Raw genomic sequence first — 22,118 nt, 5'->3', positions numbered from 1 at the left:
CATCATGATCTTGGCTTAGATTGCCATTTAAATTCACATGGCTCATCGCAGGACTGTTGAACTTATTCATATCACAAAGGAAGTCTAAGACACTATGTCAACACATTTACTGAGGTTGGTCTAAAGGTAGCAAGTTATCTCAGCTGGTCACAGTTGGTTACGATTGCACTCCTTGTTCTACTCTTCCCTTCCTTCTCACTACTGCACTTAACTAGTCTTACAAGAAAAAAAAAAGAGAAAGAAAAAAGAAAAAGTCCACACATTAACTGAGTGCGTAGTGAGTGCATAGCACTGTGTTCAATACCAGAAATACAGTGACAGATATAAACAGCTTCAACATTTGTAGGCTTATGATGTTTCTCCAATCAATAGGCTGACACGATACAGGGACCATCCTACTTTTTATCCCCTGGGAGAAAGAGAAGAGAGGAGAGAGGGTCTGGTCAGTGCACCTGTTCTGTATCTTGGTCCCTGCAGTAGTGATGATGACTGGGACCTTTTGAAAGTTGGGGATGCTTTTCCAGGACTCCTGAGATCCCTGGCTGGTCTAGATTCTAAGCATCACATTGGAGTTGCTCAAAGGTCATATTAATATATAGCTCTGAATTCATGCATACGTGCCCAGACTTTACTTCTAATGTAGGGCCCGTGGGGCTGGGTTCAAGAAGTTTGCAGTCTTATGCTCTGTTCAATAACCCTTCAAGAACTAGCTTTCTTTTACTAACCCTCCAAGAACCATTGTGTGGAGGCTGAGTTACCCTGCTGCACTGGTTCTGTATTGCTGCTGTAACAAATTACCACAACGTAGCATCTTAACACAAATGTATGATCTTACAGTTCTGTAGGATAGAAGCCTAAAACGAGTCTCCCTGGGCTAAAATCAAAGCATGGCCAGGGTACTCTCCTGTCTGGAGGCTCTAGGAGAAAATCCTTTTTCTTTTCCTTTTTTTTTTTTGAGACGGAGTCTCGCCCTGTCACCCCAGGCCAGAATGCAGTGGCGTGATCTCGGCTCACTGCAAGCTCCGCCCCCTAGGTTCACGCCATTGTCTTGCCTCAGCCTTCCGAGTAGCTGGGACTACAGGCGCCTGCCACCACGCCCGGCTAATTTTTTTGTATTTTTAGTAGAGACGGGGTTTCACCATGTTAGCCAGGCTGGTCTCGATCTCCTGACCTCGTGATCCGCCCGCCTCGGCCTCCCAAAGTGCTGGGATTATAGGCGTGAGCCACCGCACCTGGCCGAGAAAATCCAATTTCTTGTCCTTACAGTTTGCAGAGACCTTCTATCTTCCTGGACTCATGGTCCCTTCCCTCCATCTTCGAAGTCAGCAGCATCACATCTCTGTGTCTTTCATATTCACATGCTCCTTTGACTGACTTTACTGTTCTGCCTCCCTCTTTTTTTGTTCTTTTTGAGACAGTCTCACTCTTTCACCCAGGTTAACATATTCACAGGTTCCAGAGACTAGGACATGGGCATCTTTGGGGCCACTATGCTGCCAAACACGCCAACCCACATGCTTTCCTCCCTCAGGGTCATCTCCTCTCTGAAGCCCGTTCCAGAGATTTTTGGAGCAAAGAATGTTTCCTGTGGTGCAAGCGTGAAAGGGCTTATCTACGAGGCGGCCTGAAGGGGCAAGCAGTCCTTAGGAGAAAGAAGCTGGAGGTAGCACTGGGTGTCCACAGTCTGTAGAAGATGTGAAGAGCCAGCAGAGCAGATGTTCCTTCTCTCGTTTGTTTTGAGACGGAGTCTCACTCTGTCGCCCAGGCTGGAGGCAAGTGGCACTATCTCGGCTCACTGCAACCTCCGCCTCCTGGGTTCAAGCGATTCTTCTGCCTCAGCTCCCCGACTAGCTGGGACTACCAGATGCATGCCGCCATGCCCAGCTAATTTTTGTATTTTTATTAGAGCTGGGGTTTCACCATATTGGCCAGGCTGGTCTCGAACTCCTGACCTTGTGATCCACCCACCTCGGCCTCCCAAAGTGTGGGATTACAGGCGTAAGCCACTATGCCCAGCCTGTTCCTTCTCTTTAAAGAGAATAGAGGAAGGTAGATTTCCAGGGATAAAGGGGCAGTGGGAAGGGGGAGGGCAGGGAAGATCTAGAGATGTCTCCAAAAAACCGTAAGAATTCTCAGGAGAAAAATGTCTGCTTTTTGGCTTGGTGCGATGGCTCATGCCTGTAAGCTGGGAGGCCGAGGTAGGAGGATCACTTGAGGTCAGGAGTTCGAGACCAGCATGGCCAATATGGTGAAAACCCATCTCTACTAAAAAAAATACAAAAATTAGCCAGGTGTTGTGGCAGGCACCCGTAATCCCAGCTGCTTGGGAGGCTGAGGCATGAGAATCGCTTGAACCCGGCAGGTGGAGGCTGCAGTGAGCTGAGATTGCACCATTGCACCTCAGCCTGGGTGACAGGATGAGACTCTGTCTAAAAAAAAAAAAAAAAAAAAAATTCTGCTTTTAACACATTCCAATACCATTTATCTCTGATGAGGGTACCAAAGTAGAACTTTCTGTCTCTTTTTCTTTCTCTTTCACCCACAACGCAAGCCTGTGAAGGTCAAAAAAACAAAATCAAAACCAAAACTGGTTGGCAAGGTGGGGAATGAGGATAAGAAAAACCTGGCAGAAAAGGAGAAAAAAAGGCCGATTTCTTCAGGATAAAGATGGTGAGAAGAAGATTTATAGATTTGTTAGAGTGTGCCTGGTGGATTGACACCTGTGTGTTGGGGCGGAGGGAGTAGGATTGGGCAGAGGAGACAGTGAACGGGAATGCAGCTGTAACAGAGGCCTCAGCCTTTCCTATGAGACAGTTCTACAGCTGGGTGGTCCTTCTTAACTTGTCTGACCTTGGAAGAGGGTGCTCAACACTTCCTCACCCCCATTAACCAGTCATTGGATGAGGGCTGTCCCTGGGGAAGAGGTATGACCTTGGCTGAGGCATTTTCTTTTACTAAGGGCAATTTCCAGAGAAGCCACTCAACTGAGAACCATCAGGGCCAATCTCAGCAGCTGGGGGATGACTGGGACATCCCTGTGGGCGGTGCACAATGGTCCACTACACTGTGTGCTGGGACACAAGCAGCAGGGAGAGAGAGAGAGAGAGAGAGAGAGTTTTAAAGTATTGCAGGGGACTTGAGTTTCAATTAGTGTCTGGAGTAGTTTTATTACCTTAAAGATTTATTACCAGGAAAATTAAGGGACTTGCTCTAAACTTCATCCATGAGCAAGGAAAGAAATATCCCCACTGAATAAATTTATAGGTCTGTGCTGTTAAATAGCTAGCTAGATAAAATTACTTACATTCCTCAAGCCTTGGTTATAATTGCAGCAGTTTCCAGAGAAAGCAGCATCTGGGAAAGTTACCTTTGCATAGGAAAATTCCACAAGGGGTGTGATTATGCAAAGGGAGCCTAGACAGGTAGCTCTAAATGTGTGTGTGTGTGTGTGTGTGTGTGTGTGTGTGTGTGTATGCATGTGCCTCGGATCCCTTTGCCAGTCAGTATAGCCTATTGAATCTCATCTCTGAATCATGTTTTCCTATGCATAAAATAAAATACATAGTATTACAAAGAAAACCAATTATATTTAAATAATGTCAGCTGAGTGCAGTGGCTCATGCCTCTAATCTCAGCACTTTGGGAGGCTAAGGCGGGCACACTGCTTGAGCCCAGGAGTTCAAGACCAGCCTAGGTAATAAAATGAGACCCTGTTTCTAAAAAAAAAAAAACAAAAAAACAAAATAAAACAAAAAAAAAACATAGCTGGGTGTGGTTGTGCGCACCTGTAGTCCTAGCTACATAGACATATGTCAGTGTCATAGATACTGCTAATGTTACTGAGGTTGTTGCCTACATTCATAGTTAAAGGAAGTGCCAAACTTCATGTTGAAGTTATTGAAAATAAAGAGGTGATTTTTTTTTCTACTCAAGTCAACAACCCCCCTAAATTCAATTTGCAGACTCCCTGGGAGTCCACGGACTCCAGGTTAAAACTTTTGCAATCTAGAATAGGCTCAGCTGATCCTCTATATCACAATAAAGTAATAAACATTTTCAGGGTCTTTTTTGGGGAAGGTGGGCTGATGGTGAGGCATGTTGAAGGTCTTAGAATTCTAAGAGAGAGAGAAAGAGAAAGAGAAAGAGGGGGGAGAGAGAGAGAGAGAGAGAGAGAGAGAGAAGCAGGGCTACAATAAAGAGATAAGTTAAGACCAGGGATCTATAGATGATATTGGCCAAATCATCAGGAAAAGTCTGTTACACACAGCTCCTTTTTGTCAGTATGTTGTAGTGGGGGAAGAAGAGGGCAACTGTACCTGTCTGGGGAGGGGCAACAAACAGAAGTGCAGCCACCCATGTGAGGCCACAGTGGCTACCGCAGAACTACATCCAGAGAGCAGTTAGCAGCCAGTTGACCATGAATAAACAGCTGGCAGAGTGGGCTGAGTCATGGTGGCCAAGAGACCAACCTTCTTCAACTCAAATATGTTAGAGGCAAGTGTCTGTTGCCTGAAAGGGAGAAGCTGGATCCTGCATGGACAGGAGCTACCCAGAGGCTAGACGCTGAGGTTACTTCTAGCTAAACAGATAAACGTGACCCTGCAGGCAACCAAGGGCTAGGGGCCAGGGAGGATGTAGCAAAGGAGTGCCTACTATAAGTAAGATCATAGGAGCATTCTGCCATGGTTGTGGGATAAGAAGGGACAGTCACAGGTAGAGACATAGTATGGTAAAAAGAATGATAAATATCTCATTAGTAATTTTAATATTTTGATTACATGTTGACATGGTTTGGCTGTGCCCCCACCCAAATCTCAGCTTGAATTATATCACCCAGAATTCCCATGTGTCATGGGAGGGATCCAGGGGGAGGTAATTGAATCATGGGGACTGGTCTTTCCTGTGCTATTCTCACGATACTTAATAAGTCTCACGAGATCTGATGGGTTTATCAGGGGTTTCCACTTTTGCTTCTTCTTCATTCTCTTTTGCTGCAGCCATGTAAAAAGTGCCTTTTGCCCTCCACCATGGTTGTGAGACATTCCCCAGCCACATGGAACTGTAAGTCCAATTAAAACCTTTTCTTTTGTAAGTTGCCCAGTCTTGGATATGTTTTTATCAGCAGCATGCAAATGGACTAATACACATATTGAAATGGTATTTTGGATATATAGGATTAAATGAAATCTATTATTATAACTAATTTCACCTGTTCTTATTTTTTAATGTGGCCACCAGAAAACTTGGAATCACTTACATGGTTGGCATTATATTCCTATTTGTAGAAATAACACATAGTTATTTCACCTACACATAACTCATGCCATTAACTCATGTAACTCCTGTAGTTATAATCTGGCTTAGACTAGACAAACACTTTGTAAGCTTCTGTAGTTTTCTGAATGTTCCCTCTTTTCTTATTTTCTCTCTGGTTTTCGGGAAATCCTTTAATATAAAAGGGCCCATATGTTGTCCTCCTGGTGTCACAGTGGTGGCAACTGTGGGGATGTGATGGTCCATGCTAAACCCAGGATGGAATGAGAAGATTGTCCCCTATAAAGGGACAGATTTTGTAGTAGCAGGAACTAAGAAGCTATCCAAATAGACTAACTTGTTGGCAATGCTGAAAGGAAGAAGAGGAGAATTTGTTTTATTAACCTGCGCCTTGGCAACAGAATGGCTCATATGAGATTCTCAAGAGTTCCAAAGACATTGGCAGCAAGGACTAGGTTGAGAAAGGTTCAGCTCTCTCATACCCTCCTTCCCACTATCCCGATCTCACACCTCATAGACTACCAGACCCTCCAAATTCTCTCAGTAAATCAGTCATTTTGTGGCCTAACCAGCCTATCCTGAAGCTCAACACCTGAACCCCTTATCCTTCAAAACCGCGAAATTCCTTGAAAAGCCTCTAGAATATCAGGCTCCTTCCTGGAAAAACCCTAACCATGGATCTATTTCCTAAACTGCCTTCTCCATTTCTACCTCTGAGTTTCCAGGTATGCGTACAGAGCATCACTCAATCCTGCAGATTGGCCCATGAAAAATTCATGGGCTGCAGTCCCAGCTATACCCTCCGCGATGCACAGCAGTGCACATGCTGGACAGCTCTCCCATTCCCTTCAGTGATCATGCAAATCCTTACAACTCTCAGGGGCCCTGAGGATTGGCAAAAAGTGCCCCTTCCACCATTTAGTTTATTATGATATTGTGGCTCAATCTAGACAGCTCTGACCTTGCGGTAGGGGGAATTGGGGGGATTTCCAGGGTCCTTGTGGGAAGCTTCCTTGGCTGCACACACATTCTTACACACATTCTGTGCACACATTGTAACAACCTGCCCCCCTCCCCAACGTTTGGTTTCCACAGTGTCAGTAGCTTGTATATTCTGTGCTATCTGTACCCTCCTGCCACAGGGAAAAAGAAGCAAGGTTGGAGTCTGGTAGACATGAGTCAGACCTCCGAGTGTGGGAGCAGTAACTTCAGGGGATGCTTGGAGCGTGATTCACACAGGACACATACTTTTTCCAAGTATATGCATGGCCTTATGTATATTGTGGGCTTATATTCAGGAGGAGTATATTTTCTGCTTTTCTGTGACCAGAGATTCTGGCCTTCACATTCTGGGATAAGTTAACATATGGTGCTCTTGTGCAGTACACAACCCAGACACCTTTACTGGGGGCCTTAACATAGTCACCTCAAAACCCCTGCACCATTCCCATCTATTCCACTGTCAGAGGATGGCTGCCTTAGTCCATTTTCAGCTTCTATAACAGAATACCATAGAGTGGCTGATTTCTAAACAATAGAAATTTATTTGTCTCACAGTTCTGGAGACCGGGAAGTCCAAGAGCATGGCGCCAGCATCTGGTGAGGGCCTTCATGTTGCATTATCCCATGGCAGAAAGCAGAAGGTAAGTGAACACAGGAGACAGAGTGGAAACTGGGCAGAATTCATCCTTTTTATCTGGAACCCACTCCCTCAATAACTAACCCACTCCTGAGATAAAGGCCTTAATCTATTATTAAGGGCAGAGCCCTCACAATCTGATCACCTCTTAAAGGTCCCACTTCTTAATACCATCACAATGGCAACTAAATTTTAACATAAATTTTGGCTGGGACATTCAAATCATAGCAATGGTTTTGCCTCTATTAATGTGAACTTTCTCAACTTTCTGTTTCCCACCTACAAATCTATACCTGGGTGCCCTTCTTTTGCCTCTCCCTTCCATTTCAGAGCATCAAGTGTTTGTCTTTGTCTGAAGTCAACAAATCCTATGCTCTTGATCCTATCATTGAGTTCCTCTCAATCTTGCTACATTAGTTATTCTCCTTGTTCTGATTTCTTCACATATTTCTCTCCATGTGCTTTCCAATTGTCCCATAAAATTGACTTCAATCCATAAAAACCTTCTCTTGACTGCCAAGGTCCTCCAAATGACTTTTTCTCTGTTCTCTTTCAGCCAAGTTTCTGGACAGAGAATTCTCTTTTCTCTTTTCTTTTTTTTCTTTTTTCTTTTTTTTTTTTTTTGAGACAAGGTCTCACTCTATCACCCAGGCTGGAGTCCAGTGGCATGAGCATGGCTCACTGCAGCCCCGACCTCCCTGGGCTCAGGCAATCCTCCCACCTCAGCCTCCTGAGTAGCTGGGAATACAGGTGTACACCACGATGCCCAGCTAATTTTTGTACTTTTTGTAGAGTCGGGGTTTCACCATGTTTCCCAGGCTGGTCTCAGACTCCTGGGCTCAAGTGATCCTTCCACCTTGGCCTTTCAGGTGGGCTCCATCTCTATCATGCAGCTTAATGTTCTTCCACAAGGGTCTTCAGGTAACTCCACATTGCCTGATTTGCTGGGTAACTTTTTGGTCCTTATTTTACTAAACTCCTCAATACATCTGACATTGATGATCACTTCTTTCCCCAGAAAACTCTTGATAGATTCTACTGGCTTCCATGATACTTTCCTGTATAGAACCTATCAGTCAGCAGAGGACCATGTCCGACATCCTTGTCTAGGGTGAACAGTTAAACTCAGAGTCCCTGGCTGGGCAGCCCCATATTCTCCTGAGTTGAGGGAAACCGATCTACAGCCAGTTTGTGGAAGTCATGCTGAGTAGGGTGTGGGTTGAGGCAGCCATGGGAGGTCTTGGCTTGAGGGCTTCAGGCGTGGCCTTCTTTACATCTGTGAGAGTGCTTTATCCTTATACTACATTTACTGTTAAGGTTTCTGTTGGTTGTGATCAAAAGGAGGCTTGTCTAAGACAAACACTATGCACTTAATAGTTTATCCTCTGAAATGTATATTTGTGGGTTTCACTGGTCCCAAACCACACAGTTTCTTACTGTAATTCTCTCTCGCTCTTTACTGAGAACAACTGTATCAGTGTTATATGCACCTGATTTTGAGGCTGTGGTTGCAAATGGTCTGAATCACTTATTTGTAATTTTTGGGAGACCATGTGCCCATGAAACATAACTCAATGTGGTGATCCAGGTAATTGGACAGAGATTAGGAACACCATTGCTATCCATTAGATTCCTCTGATTTTTACTTTTTTGAAGCTTCTTTTTTTTTTTTTTAAGATACGGTCTTGCTATGTTGTCCAGGTTGGTTTCAGACTCCTGGCCTTAAGCTATCCTCCTGCCTTGGACTTCCAAAGTGCTGGGATTACAGGAGTGAGCCACTGCACCTGGCTGAGGCTTCCTAATTTATGATGGAATATATTTAATTGAACAATGGAAATTATTCTCATTTCCCTTAAAAAATCTATTTTGGAGATAAGATTATTTATTATAAAGTATGACAAATTCCTGGGCAATCGAAGCTCTCCATTCTCCTTTTGTCGACTGTTATGCTTGGCTGTGACCCACGGTTATTGCTGACCCATCTTCCTCTTTTCCTCATGCATACGTATGACTGTGCAGTCTGCAGTTTGTACCATGCAGATTCTTTTACTGTACATACATTCATACACATTTCTCATCTCTCCATCAATCCCAGTCCTTTAAGACCCAGCTCAAGATGCACCTCTTTCATGAAACCTTGCTCAAGAACTTCCAGTACAATTCTTTTGATCTTCTTGGGATTTCTCCAGCTCAGTGGTTATCAACTGGGTGTAATTTTGTTCCCTAGAGTCATTTGGTAATATCTGGAGATATATTTGATTGTCACAGCTGGGGTGGGAGCTGCTGGCATTTAGTCAGTAAAGGTCAAGGATTGTAGCTAGACATCTTACAGTGCACACAACAGTCCCCCACAACAAAGAATTACTGGACCAACAATGTCCACAGTGTTGAGAAACTTTGCAGTCTAGCCTGACTTAGCACCCCTATCATTTGATTACTCATTATGGTATAGAATCTTAGGGCTCGATGGGAACCATTAGAAATCATCCTATCATCCTTGTATTTTATAGGTTGGAAGACCAACCCAAAAGAAGCTGCAGAGAGTCACAGAGTGAGCGAATCTTTGGCAGGGCTGTGTCCCCTGACCCCTGGGCTGTTGGCCATTTCTTTTTTTTTTTTTTTTGAGATGGAGTCTTGCTCTGTTGCCCAGGTTGGAGTGCAGTGGTGCCATCTCGGCTCACTGCAAGCTCCGCCTCCCGGGTTCACGCCATTCTCCTGCCTCAGCCTCCCGAGTAGCTGGGACTACAGATGCCTGCCACCACACCCGGCTAATTTTTTGTATTTTTAGTAGAGACAGGGTTTCACCGTGTTAGCCAGGATGGTCTCGATCTCCTGACCTCGTGATCCGCCTGCCTCAGTCTCCCAAAGTGCTGGGATTACAGGCGTGAGCCACCGCGCCTGGCCAGCAATTTCTGTTCACTTATGCAACAGTTCCCTTTCTCCCAGGTAGGCTTAAAACTTTAAAAGCAAAGTTAGAATCTTTTTCTTAAGCTTGTAGTGACTCTCCCCTCCAACCCCTCATGCTCAGCCCAGTACTAGGAACACAGCACATATTTGTTGTCATATCAAAATAGCCCCAGATTGTGTAAAATATTTTATTCCCCTTCAGACATATTTTTCAAAAAGAAATGTAAGCTTATCTCCTGGATATAACCTCTCAAAAGGAGAGATGAGTACATCTAAATCACAAAAGAAATCCTACAGAGGCCTTCTGTGGAAGCATGTTCAACATTAATTAGACTACATACCAGCCAACTGAGGCTTATGCATTTAAATGATGGTGATGAAAATCACCAGCTTAGCAGTTCAGAGGAAAACAGGAAAGGTTTCTACTAAGGGGAATGATTAACTGAATCCTTACAGAGAAACTGAAAACAGTGAAAATCAGAAAGGACATCACATTGTATATGTTTGTAAATTTGATCCTATACACTCTGACTTTTAATCCATTCCCATCAATCAATAAATTATTCTCACTGAGGAAAAATACGTAAGCAATTGTTGAAACAGAGTTCAGAAAGGCTAGGTTAAACATGCAGTGAAGGAATATGAGAACAATACTTTAGATTGCAAAAGAGGAGCTAGTTGACTAGAGTTCTGCATTTCAGAGGCAGAATAGTGCAAGAGGAGGTTGCAAGTGTGGGCCCAAGGGAGCTGATCCTGGATTTGCATCCTGGCGGTGCCAGGGAGAGGCCATGTGACTCAGGTAAATGCCCTAATCCTTCAGCTTTGAAGTGAGGAGTGTTAACAATGATTCCCTAAATATGAAATCATTGTGAGGAATTGATGAAAGAATACAAAAAGAGTTCCCACCATAGGATTGGGCTAAATCTAAGGGCAGAATGAGGATTATTGTTTTTAATTAATGACAGTTATTGTTAAGAATTATTAAAACTCTTGTTTCTGAAAAAATGGAAATACAACTTAGTTTTAAAATTTCCATTTTATGTCCTCAGAAGAAATATGACATTCCCTTCATAATAGAGAATAGAAGTTCCATTACATTGGGGTTCTTACTTTTAAAATAAAACAGTGGATTTTTAGATATACATATGTAGAAGCTATTTAAATTGTATGAATAAATCTGTAGGGTTAAGGATATGGAAAATAATTTAAGCTTGATTTTCTTTCTTTCCTCTCTCCTTCCCTTCTTCACTTTCCTCCGTCCCTCCCCCTCTCTTCCTCCTACCCTTCCTTCATTCCTTTAACAAGACATACAAATGCATGTATATGGGGTATGTGAAAGTAAGACATTTATAGAGAGTGTGTCAAGCAGGTGTTATGGAAAGTTTAGGAAGAGAAATTTCAGAGCCCTGGGTTTCAACCCTGGCTCATAGTAGATATGTCAGGCAGATCACTTAACCATCTCTCATCTATAAAACAAAGGGCCTGGTAGATAATGGGTAAGGCTTAAGTACTAGATTTTTATATCTGAAGAGCCGTAACAGATATACAATTCAAATGTGTTGTTAAAAATGATCCCGTCTTTCTTTTGTTTTTTCTTTTTTTCTTTTGAGACGGAGTCTCGCTCTGTCGCCCAGGCTGCAGTGCAGTGGCACAATCTCGGCTCACTGCAAGTTCCGCCTCCCGGGTTCACGCCATTCTCCTGCCTCAGCCTCCCGAGTAGCTGGGACTACAGGGGCCGGCCCCAAGCCTGGCTACTTTTTTGTATTTTTAGTACAGACGGGGTTTCACCGTGTTAGCCAGGATGGTCTACGATCTCCTGACCTCGTGATCTGCCTGCTTCGGCCTCCCAAAGTGCTGGGATTACAGGCTTGAGCTACCGCGCCCAGCCAAAAACGATCCCGTCTTTTTAATAGTAAGTCCAATCTGTGGGAAAAGAGTGAAACATGATTCAATTTTGAAATGACATTTTACATTTTGATTAGATTTCTTGATTCAAGCATTTTGTTACATTCTAACTTACAAAACCAGAGCTGGCTTTATAAGTGTGTGACCTGTGCAACTGTGTGTTTAGGAGGGCTCCACAATCGATTTAATGTTGTGTTGTTGCCATCTTGAAATTCTTAATGATTTTTGAACAGAAGTCCCTGCCTTTTCATTTTGCATTGTGCCCTGCAAATTTTGTAGCTGGTTCTGGCTACAACTTCTAATTCATAGTTTAATTTCTAGGTCCGGGATTCTCTCCTGTTTTAGTTAGAAATCCACATGGATCGCTTTCCTCTGCACCCATTCTCAGTGTTAATGTTGATATAAAACTAGCAAAGGCTGCCTGCTAAGACTGCCAGACTGTAGGATGCGCTGCCAACTGAGCGCAGGACGCGCAGTGCCCTCCTTGGGCTTCAAAGGGCAGGGGCTCCATCCTTCAGCCTCAGCCATCTGTACTGTAGTGGCCTGAGCTTCTGTCACTGGCAATTCCCACATCAACGCAATGTTTGTAATAATAGTCCAGCAGACTGCGTGGAGGACTCGGTGAGATAATAAATAGTCCTCTGAAAACTAGAGGTTATCAGTCACCTCAAGGATGAGACCCATCCTGTGAAAACCCACAGCCCCCATGCACCCCCTCTTCTTGCTGGTGTTGAGTATTTGCTCAAGTCCTGCCCTAATTTCCTCCAAGCAAATGCTTGATGGCCCAGTAACAACAGTCTCTACAGGGCAGTAAAAAGGAACTATTCAGAGAGAGCCTCTGAGTCCTATTAATGCTTGTGAAGATGATTCAACTTCAGAAAACACTTCTGACCTCTTAGCGTGTGCTGTCTGTCCTCCATCCAGGCGCTGAGGGCACAGCAGCGAGCAAACACAATGACAATGAGATAATTACAATTTATCATGGTGGCCCAGACATCGTGGGTTTACTCCCTGGCCTCTAATAGTCACCTCGCAGAGCTGATGTGAGGATGTGAGGAGATAATAAGCGCTTGGGCATTGAAAGACCTACTTTGCGGGAGTATGCGCAAGGTGCAATACAAGCACACGATTTAAAAAAAAGGCAAGTTGTTCCTGAAAATGCATAGAGGTATTTTCCCCATTAGGAGCAGCTTAAATGCAAACAAACAGAGGAAGAAATTTAAGTTATTTATCTTTTCTGCTAATTTCCAAACAACAGAACGTGACATCCAGCACAGCATCACTCCCTAGACCTGCAACCGAGGGGAATGCTAGTGGATAGACATGCCAACAGCGAAAAAAGCCTGTGCTCACTCCAGTGCTGGCCGCTTCTGACTGTCCAGTGCTTCTCGGGGCGCGCTCCCTCTTTCTCTTCCCACGCCCGCCTTGTCCCAGCGACCGAGAGAGGTTGCACCCGGGCGACCCTCCCCCCGCCCCGGGCTCCCGCGTAATCCCGGCCCGGCTTGGAAAGGAAGCGGGCGTGGCAAGTAGAGGCAGGGCCGGGCCACGGTGGGCAGGGCACAAGGGCGGGGCTATAGCCTAACTGCGCCGCCAAGGCTGCTGCTGGGTTTGGAAAGGAAGCGGGAGCGGTAGGGAGAGGAGGGGTCGGGCTGAGCTGTGGGTGGGGAAAAGGGCGGGGCCATGGATGGGCCACGTGCTTTCTTAGGTGGAGTCCGGGGCTCGGCAGGGAGATGCGGGGCCAAGCTGAGGTGGGTGGAGAAAGAGGGCGTGTCCATGGCCTAGCTACGCCGCTGAGGCTGCTGCCGGGTTTGGAAAGGAAGCGGGAATGGCAGGGAGAGGCGGGATCAGGCTGAGGTGGCCGGGGAGTCGGGGGCGGAGCCATGAGTGGGCCCCGTGCCGGCTTAGGTGGAGCCCGGGGCGCGCTGGGAGAGGCGGGACCGAGCCGAGGTGGGTGTGGCGTGGGGCGGGGCAATGGCGGGGCGGGGTTCGCCGCTCCCTGGGGCCCAGCCCAGCCACTCGATCAGCCCGCCGGCTCCGGAGCGGCTCTGCCTTCCCGAGCGCGGGACGAGGCGCCCTGGGGGAGGAGGGCGAAGCGACGCGGCGATGGCTCCGCGGGCACTCCCGGGGTCCGCCGTCCTAGCCGCTGCTGTCTTCGTGGGAGGCGCCGTGAGTTCGCCGCTGGTGGCTCCGGGTGAGTGTCCGGTCGGAGCCGGGGCGCCGGGTGCTGAGCCCGGTCCCGGGAGCGCGGAAGGAAGCGAGGAGTCGGGACGGCAGCCCCGCGGCGTCCCGAGGAGCCTGCTTTCTGGCACAGCCGCGGGATCCCGGCGCTGAACAACTGGCTGTCCCGCGGCGGTCCGGGCAGGGCGCGGTGCGTGGCAACGGCTCCCGTCCCTCCCCTCCCGCGGGCCCCGCTCCCGCCTTCCCTCCCTGGGGCCTCCTCCGAGGATCTGTGTTCCCCAGCCCTGGGCTGTGCCGGGCGTAGGGACCAGGCCTTCTTCGGGGGCGCTTCCTCCACGGCCGCTCGCCTCGGAACCCCGCGGACCCCTTTCCCGCCGCCCTTGTCCTCAAAGGCGCCGCGAGCGGAAGATCGTGACACAGAGCACCGGGTGCGCTGTCGGCGCCTCCTTCTCCCTTTTAAATACCTTAAAATATCCTAAAACCTGGAGTACTTTGAATCTCTTTCCACGTTTCCATTTATTTGGGTGGTTGATGGATTCTTGTAACAGGGCAAGGAGTCCACATTTCTTCCCATATATCCTGTATAAATCAGGCTCGGAAAAAGGGAAGGCGCGTTGGTAAACTTACATTTTTTTCTTCTTTTTGTTGATTCCTGTCGTCACGAAAGGAACCTTGTGTGGTCAGGGCAGGAAGCCACCAACAGAGATGCTAAAGTGTCACCAACGATGAAGCAGTTTTTAATTGAAATCAATCTTAAGAGGAGGTGTAAGTTTTATGGAAGTCCTATGTCACATCCTTGCTTTTATAATTACAGACACTAGGGATTCCTTACCACCGCTTCCCCTCTTAACTGCCACCTAACAGCTGCAGTTAAAAAAAAAAACATGCTTACTTGGCCATTTGGGGTTACTACAGCTGGGAATCTGACGTCAGCAAGCTCTTCCAAGCTTGATTTCAGTGGTGGTTCCTCCTCAGGCCCAAATAATAAGCAACTGGAAGCCTTTCAACAGTGACTGTCTCCTCCATAAACATCCATAAACTCTTCCTCCTGAGAACATTTCAGTCGCTTACAACTTTTACACTGACTTAGCAGTTTGGCCTTCACTTTTTCATAGAAACCAGAGCAGGTTGGAAGGGAAGGAGATGGATAATATTGTCTCCTGAGTCTTTTTAGCAGGCCCGTATTTCCGTTAGCCATCCATCTGGGGAAATGGCAGCTAGTGACATGTTTTACTGGATGGGACAATTTTTTTTTTCTTTTCCTTATTTTGATACAGGGTCTCATTCTGTCACCCAGACTGGAGTGCAGTGGCACGACCTCGGCTCACTGCAACCTCCAGCTCTCTGGTTCAAGTGATTCTCCTGCCTCAGCCTTCTGAGCAGCTGGGATTACAGGCATGTGCCACCATGCCCGGCTAATTTTTGTATTTTTAGTAGAGATGGGGTTTTGCCATATTGGCCAGGCTGGTCTTGAACTCCCGACCTCAAGTGATCCTCCTGCCTCGGCCTCCCAAAGTGCTGGTATTACAGGCATGAGCCACCATGCCCTGCTGGTTCATTTTGATTTTCATCCTGCGTTTGATTGCTGGGACACATAGGTGCATAATCAGGTTCCACTTGGATGTGAGGTTGGAGACATTCATTAGAGGGTTAGAGTCAGTTGCAACAGAATCTGGGGAAGAGTTTAATCTGGGAGTAAAATTATTAAAAATTCAGCACATGATGCATGTAATTAGCCATCATCAGCAGGAGAAATCCATCCCTAGAGTGGGTGTGTGTTTGGTTTGACCTCTGAGCAACACCCAGGTCTCAGGACTAGAATGTGACTGATGAAAGCTCTCATCTAATTGCATGACAGCCTTTTTTTTTTTTTTTTTTTTTTGGTTGAAAATTAATGCGGTAGAAGAAACAGGTGTCTAAAAAGGAAAGGATACAGAGCACAAATTTGCCAGTATCTTGAGGCGTGTGTAAAGAGAAGATGCTCTGACCAGCCAACATCTGATCCCCTTGCAACCAAAGATGGTGTTAATGTTTGTACCTTGAGCATAGGGAAGTAGAGGGAAAAGAATGGGAAATACTGTTGAATGCCTGCTGTGTGCTAGGCTTTGGGTTGAGTACTTTGTATGCATTTTTATTTTTATTTATTTTTTTCTTTTTGAGACGGAGTCTTGCTCTGTCGCCCAGGCTGGAGTGCAGTGGCGCGATCTCACTGCAAGCTCCGCCTCCCGGGTTCACGCCATTCTCCTGCCTCAGCCTCCAGAGTAGCTGGGACTACAGGCGCCCGCCACCATGCCTGGCTAATTTTTTATATTTTTAGTAGAGACGGGGTTTCACCGTGTTAGCCAGGATGGTCTCCATCTCCTGACCTCGTGATCCGCCCACCTTGGCCTCCCAAAGTGCTGGGATTACAGGCGTGAGCCACCGCGCCCGGCCGCATTTTTATTTGTTTATTTATTTTTATTTTTATTGTTTTTTGAGACAGAGTCTTGCTCTGACTCCCAGGCTGAGGTGCAGTGGTGCGATCTCGGCTCACTACAACCTCCACCTCCTGGGCTCAAGCAATTCTCCTGCCTCAGCCTCCCTAGTAGCTGGGATTATAGGCGCCCGCCACCATGCCTGGCAAATTTTTGTATTTTTTAGTAGAATCGGGGCTTCCCCATGTTGGCTATACTGGTTTGTAACTCCTGACCTCAAGTGATCCGCCCTTCTCGACCTCCCAAAGTGCAGGGATTACAGGTGTGAGCCACCGCGCCCAGCCTTCATAGGCATTTTTAAACTCATTGCTCATAACCCTGTGAAATACTTACTTCCAGTAAGGCAACTGAGGCAAGAGAGGTTAAACAACTGGCTGAACATCACATAGGTACTGTGCCAGTCAGCATTCAGAGAAGCAGAACCACCAGGAGGTGTCTGTGTATGTGTGTACCTTTATATGTATCTTTATCTGGGATAACCCAGCCTGCTTGATTCCAAAGTTCATTCCCTTTCCACTGTACCCCACTGCTCTGCAGAGGAAAAATAGAATATGAGTCAACCTCTGCAATCTCGCTGAGATTCTAAGATAGTTTAGAACGTCATAAAATTGTAAGCATGTGGTTATCAGAAGTTGTCAAGTAGAGAAAAGAAGGGCAGATAGCTTCACGGAGGGTAGTGACAATGCCTTTTTCACTTCCTTCCTAGTAGAAGAATCTCATTAAACTTGTCTCTTAGCAGCAGCATTCGAAACTATATACCGCAAGCACCCAAAGGGATGATTTTCCACATCTTGGCTTATTAATGTCCTTAAGTTCTCTGGTTACTCAACCTTCAGGTTTATTAGTTTCTCTCTCAGACAGTGGGCATAGCCCTCGAGTAAGGAGTGGGTGGAGGAGGTCCTGGGGCTGGTGAGATGAAAAATGCATTGTGCTTGGGCTGCGGGCTTCCCTCCAGCATTCTGACTCCTTTTTAGATGCTAAAGATAAGCTTTATTAAATTCTGGGGTCTCTCTTAGCCAGGTAGCTGCGAAGCTGTACATCCACATAATATATAGTGTTTGGAAAGTTTTGAAAAAGCACACCTTGGAGCTTGGGAGTCCATATCTACATTTAATTTTAAAAGGAAATGAAAAATGTGAGAAGTCTCTGTCAATTCCCTGCCCCTACCCCCTCTAAAAAAGGAAATGAAATGAATCTATTTGGAAATTTGAAGAGTTGAATTTGAGTGTGAGAGACCAAAGCCCCAAGTGAACAAACAACAGATTTTATTGTTTCTTTAAAAATGGTTCTTTGGCCCTAATGTTGAAGTTTAATGACTTATTGAAACAATAGAGAAATGATTTAAAGCTGACAAAAAGAATAAATTAAATTGTCATTGGTATAAACTATTAGGTTGAGTGGTTCCTAATAATTTCGGACACTTAAGTGGTTGTAAAGATTTGGTGTGCTGCTGAAAGCGGGTATATTAATAATTCTGGTGTGATTTATAAAAACTAAAATCAGAATTTGGTGTTAGTACACTGTAGACACTTTTTTAGGAAAAAGGAATTCAATTTTTATTATTACCTGGTTTGTGTGCAGGCGGTAGTCTAAGTACCTAGATCATTTCATTCTTACAATGAATTTCCTGTCAGTTATATACATAATTTTATTCCTGTGTTTGTAGATGAGGAAATTGAGCCTCAGAGAAGTTGAAAAAGGCACTCATGTGTAAGCTGGATTTTGTCATGGAGTCCATTGAGTCAGATCTGTTTGATTTTCAAGTCCATGCTTATTATTACTAAACTATTTTTTTGAGTAAGAAAATTCTTTTTATTCTAACATATTTATAAAGAATCAGTAAGTAACAAGGTCATGGGATGCTATGGTGGAAAGAGCACCAAGCCTTAAGTCAGGGCCTTGGACTTGGAGTAAAAAATCAGAAGGAAGCCAGGTGCAGTGGCTCACGCCTGTAATCCCAGCACTTTGGGAGGCCAGGGCGGGCAGATCACGAGGTCAGGAGTTCAAGACCAGCCTGGCCAATATGGTGAAACCCCGTTTCTACTAGAAATACAAAAATTAGTTGGGTGTGGTGGCACATGCCTGTAGTCCCAGCTACTGGGGAGGCTGAGGCAGGAGAATCACTCGAACCTGGGAGGCGGAGGTTGCAGTGAGCTGAGATTGTGCCACTGCACTCCAGCCTGGGTAACAAAGCGAGACTCCGTCTCAAAAAAAAAAAAAAAAAAAATCAGAAGGAGACCCTGATGCCTGCAGCATATGGTTCTGTCCACCTCCATTTCCTCACCTGTAAAATGGGCATTGTGCCAACACCTGTCTATCTGTCCTACTGGCTGCTCTGTCTTACTGAGCTCTTGTCTCTGAAAGTTCTGGGTAAATGGCAAAGTGGCATATATATTTTATCCTGTGTATCTTTAAAAAATATAGTATTTTTTCTCCAGAGTGTGCATTAGGCTTGATTTATATTACGTCATTTAAACTGTCAAATAAATGTGGACCACATATATTAAACAGTTTTTATTCTGGAGGTGGTGATAGCTTTGTAATGATAGGGATTTCTAAAAAGCCCAGAGTGACACCTCAGATTAGAGTTTGCTACTGTTGCATGGGAGTTAAGTAGCCAAGCCATCTTTTCTTATTTCCCTTTAGCTAAAATACAGTGCACTAGGTATTTTTGGAAAATTTCCCCAAAGATCTAAAGTTTGTGGGAGGAAGGAGCGAGAATCACCCTTGATTCCATTACTCCAAGGCACTAGCCATTGTTAGCATATTTCATTCTGGTCTTCTCTAATTGCATTTTTTTTTTTTTTGAGATGGAGTGTTGCTCTGTCACCCAGGCTGGAGTGCAGTGGCCCGATCTCAGCTCACTGCAAGCTCCGCCTCCAGGGTTCACGCCATTCTCCTGCCTCAGCCTCCCAAGTAGCTGGGACTACAGGTGCCCACCACCATGCTCGGCTAATTTTGTTTTTGTATTTTTAGTAAAGACAGTGTTTCACCGTGTTAGCCAGGATGGTCTCGATCTTCTGACCTCATGATCTGCCCGCCTCGGCCTCCCAAAGTGCTGGGATTACAGGCATGAGCCTGTAATTGCGTTCTTAACTCAGATAGGTTCTTTAATTGCATTTTAAACTCGGATAGGTTCATAATGCAATATAACTTTGTATCATGACTTTTTCAGTTTATGTTACACAGAAATGTTTCTCTATTTCCCTACATACCCAAAAAAGGGCTGCCTACTGTTCCACTATATGGATTCACTGTATTTTACTTTACTATGTACCTATTTGGGAGATTTCAGTTGCTCATTATTTTTAAGTGAGTTTTAAAACTCATTTCAGTGAATGCCTCTGTGCATGAAACTTTGCCTAAATATCAGAGGACTTCCACAGAAAATGGGTTCCTGAAAAGGCACTTTGAGGGTCAAAGATGTTCACATTTTTGAGGCAATTGATGACATCAGTGTTGATCTGAAGGTCATCCCAGGTTACATTCTCACAGCAATAGCCAAAAAAGACTAATTTCATATTCTTGTTATTTCCTCTGAAAAACATATTCACTAATTTGTTAGGCAAAAATTGGTACCTTGATTGTTTTAATTTGTACATGGTTGGTAACTATCAGGTTGATTTTGTTTTCTTCTAGTTTTTGAGCCATTTGCAAGTGTGTAATCCTTTATGGACAATTCTGAAATGTAAAAAGCTCTGAAAAGTTTTTCTTTTAGGCTTTTGATACCCTCTGTAGGTTGTAAAACTTAACTTGAACTAATGCGAGGTTTTTAATTTTTTTTTGAGATGGAGTCTCTCTCTGTCTCCCAGGCTGGAGTGCAATGGTGTGATCTTGGCTCACTGCAAGCTCCGCCTCCCGGGTTCAAGAGATTCTCCTGCCTCAGCCTCCCGAGTAGCTGGGATTACAGGCATGCACCATGCCCGGCTAATTTTTGTATTTTTAGTAGAGATGGGGTTTCACCATGTTGGCCAGGCTGATCTGGAACTCTTGACCTCATGTGATACACCCACCTCGGCCTCCCAAAGTGCTGGGATTATAGGGATGCACCATCACACCCAGCCTAATGTGAGGTTCTATGGTATATATTATTCTATCTTGACTATTTGCATGTTCTGCTGAATAATATTAATGAATTTGATTTGAGTGTTACAGGTTGTGCGCTAAATGCATTGCATTACCTTCCTAAAATCACAAGGTTTGAACTTTGAAGCACATCTGACTTCCAGGTTTTCAGATAAGGGATTATGGTCCTGCATTTGCGCTTCTGTGACTCATCTGTTTGTGTCTGTTGGGAGGCAAATATAAAACTGCTCAAAGTAGCAAAATTTCCAGTGGGGAAAATAAGTCCTCAAATGAGTGACACTTCAGAAAAAGAAGTACAACTTTGGTACTCTAGTATGAAATCTAAGAAAATAAGGGTACCCCCAAAAAACTAAGATTTTGTTTATTCCAAGTGACTTTATGAATGGGTGCCAATTAGAATGGAAACTTGTTGGCTAGATGGAGAGTTTGGGCCAAATTTCTCCTCTGCTTTCTTTTGCCAGTTACTAACACAGTTCTCTTTGTAAGAGAAACTGAATCTACCCAAGGGACTTTCTGGAGGATGGATGGGTAGAGGGGCCGGACATCTTACCTTGAGGATCCTTTTGCCAAACCTGTTGAACTCAGAGGACCTGGTTTTCCATTCCCACCTGCAATACCCCAAGGCCCCCGGCTTCTTCTCTTTACTTGATAGCACTGTCCCAGGATCTCAAACAGAGAGAACCCGCCAGCCAGGTATCTCCCATTTCCCGTGCCAGCTACCAGCCCTACCTGATCCTCCTCTCCCATTTTGTTTGTGCACTCTTGTGGATAACTGTATTCCAGCCACTAATAAAAGTGCCTGTTGTACAGAGAGAAAAAGAATCTTTAAATTACTTTCCTTATCTGTATTATAGAGAGAATATGGCTGAGCTGCCTCACAGCATTGTTGTGTCAGTTATGTAAAATAAAACTAGTGAGTGCTTGGCACACAGTAAGTGATGAAAAAGTGTATTATTATTATTGCCTAGCCTAAACCAAATACTAACCTATCACAGCTAAAGAATGAGACAAAGTTCCTAACCACTCCAGAATTTTCCTTTTTGGGCCTCTGCCATTACTTGAGGGGTTTCCTGTCACCTGTTGCTCCTGAGCCCTGGGTGCTGGTTGTGTAAAGGGCAGAGGGGGCTTTGAGGAGGGGATGTTGGGCAGTGCCTGAAGGAGTAGGGTCCGATGGGCTTGGCAGAGTTGTCTTGGGAGGCAGGGGATTTGTGGGGCAGAGCCATTAGCCACCAAAACTAAGCAAAGAAGGAAGGAAAGCATTACCTTTATAAGGTGATACAGTCTGTATATTTGTCCCTGCCCAAATTTCATGTTGAATGGTAATCCCCAGTATTACAGGTGGGGCCTGGTGGAAGGTGATTGGATCATGGGGGTAGATTTCTCATGAATGATTTAGTATCATCATGAGAAGTGCTGCCCTCACAATAGTGAGTGAGTTCACAAGAGATCTGTTTGTTTAAAAGTGTATGGTACCTCCCCCCAACTCTCTCTTGCTCCTGCTTTCACCATGTGATGTGCCTGCTCCTCTGTTGCCTTCTGCCATGATTGGAAGCTTCTGAGGCCTCCCCAGAAGCAGATGCCACTATGCTTCCTATACAGCCTGCAGAACTGTGAGCCAATTAAACCTCTTTTTTTAAAAAATAAATTACTCAGTC

The 22,118-nt window shown here is 45.2% G+C and overlaps 1 protein-coding gene across 3 annotated transcripts in view; it reads left to right on the top strand.

The window, feature by feature from the left end:
- The first annotated feature begins 13,691 nt into the window (after window positions 1-13,691).
- The window catches only part of RELL1 (RELT like 1), a 93,383-nt gene continuing 84,956 nt past the window's right edge, over window positions 13,692-22,118 (top strand). Inside the window, exon 1 of one of the 3 annotated variants that reach the window (XM_019025917.4) lies at window positions 13,692-13,916. In XM_019025917.4, the coding sequence (XP_018881462.3) occupies window positions 13,697-13,916 (220 nt within the window). In that variant the 5' untranslated portion in view covers window positions 13,692-13,696. The remainder of the gene's footprint in view (window positions 13,917-22,118) is intronic. The other 2 variants (XM_004038531.4, XR_008678809.2) reach the window with 2 other exon arrangements.

The sequence above is a fragment of the Gorilla gorilla genome, chromosome 3 (genome assembly GCF_029281585.2).
Source record: "Gorilla gorilla gorilla isolate KB3781 chromosome 3, NHGRI_mGorGor1-v2.1_pri, whole genome shotgun sequence".
In the NCBI taxonomy this organism is placed as follows: domain Eukaryota; kingdom Metazoa; phylum Chordata; class Mammalia; order Primates; family Hominidae; genus Gorilla; species Gorilla gorilla.
Note: the sequence above shows the minus strand (reverse complement) of the source record. Positions and strands in the feature narration are given on the sequence as shown.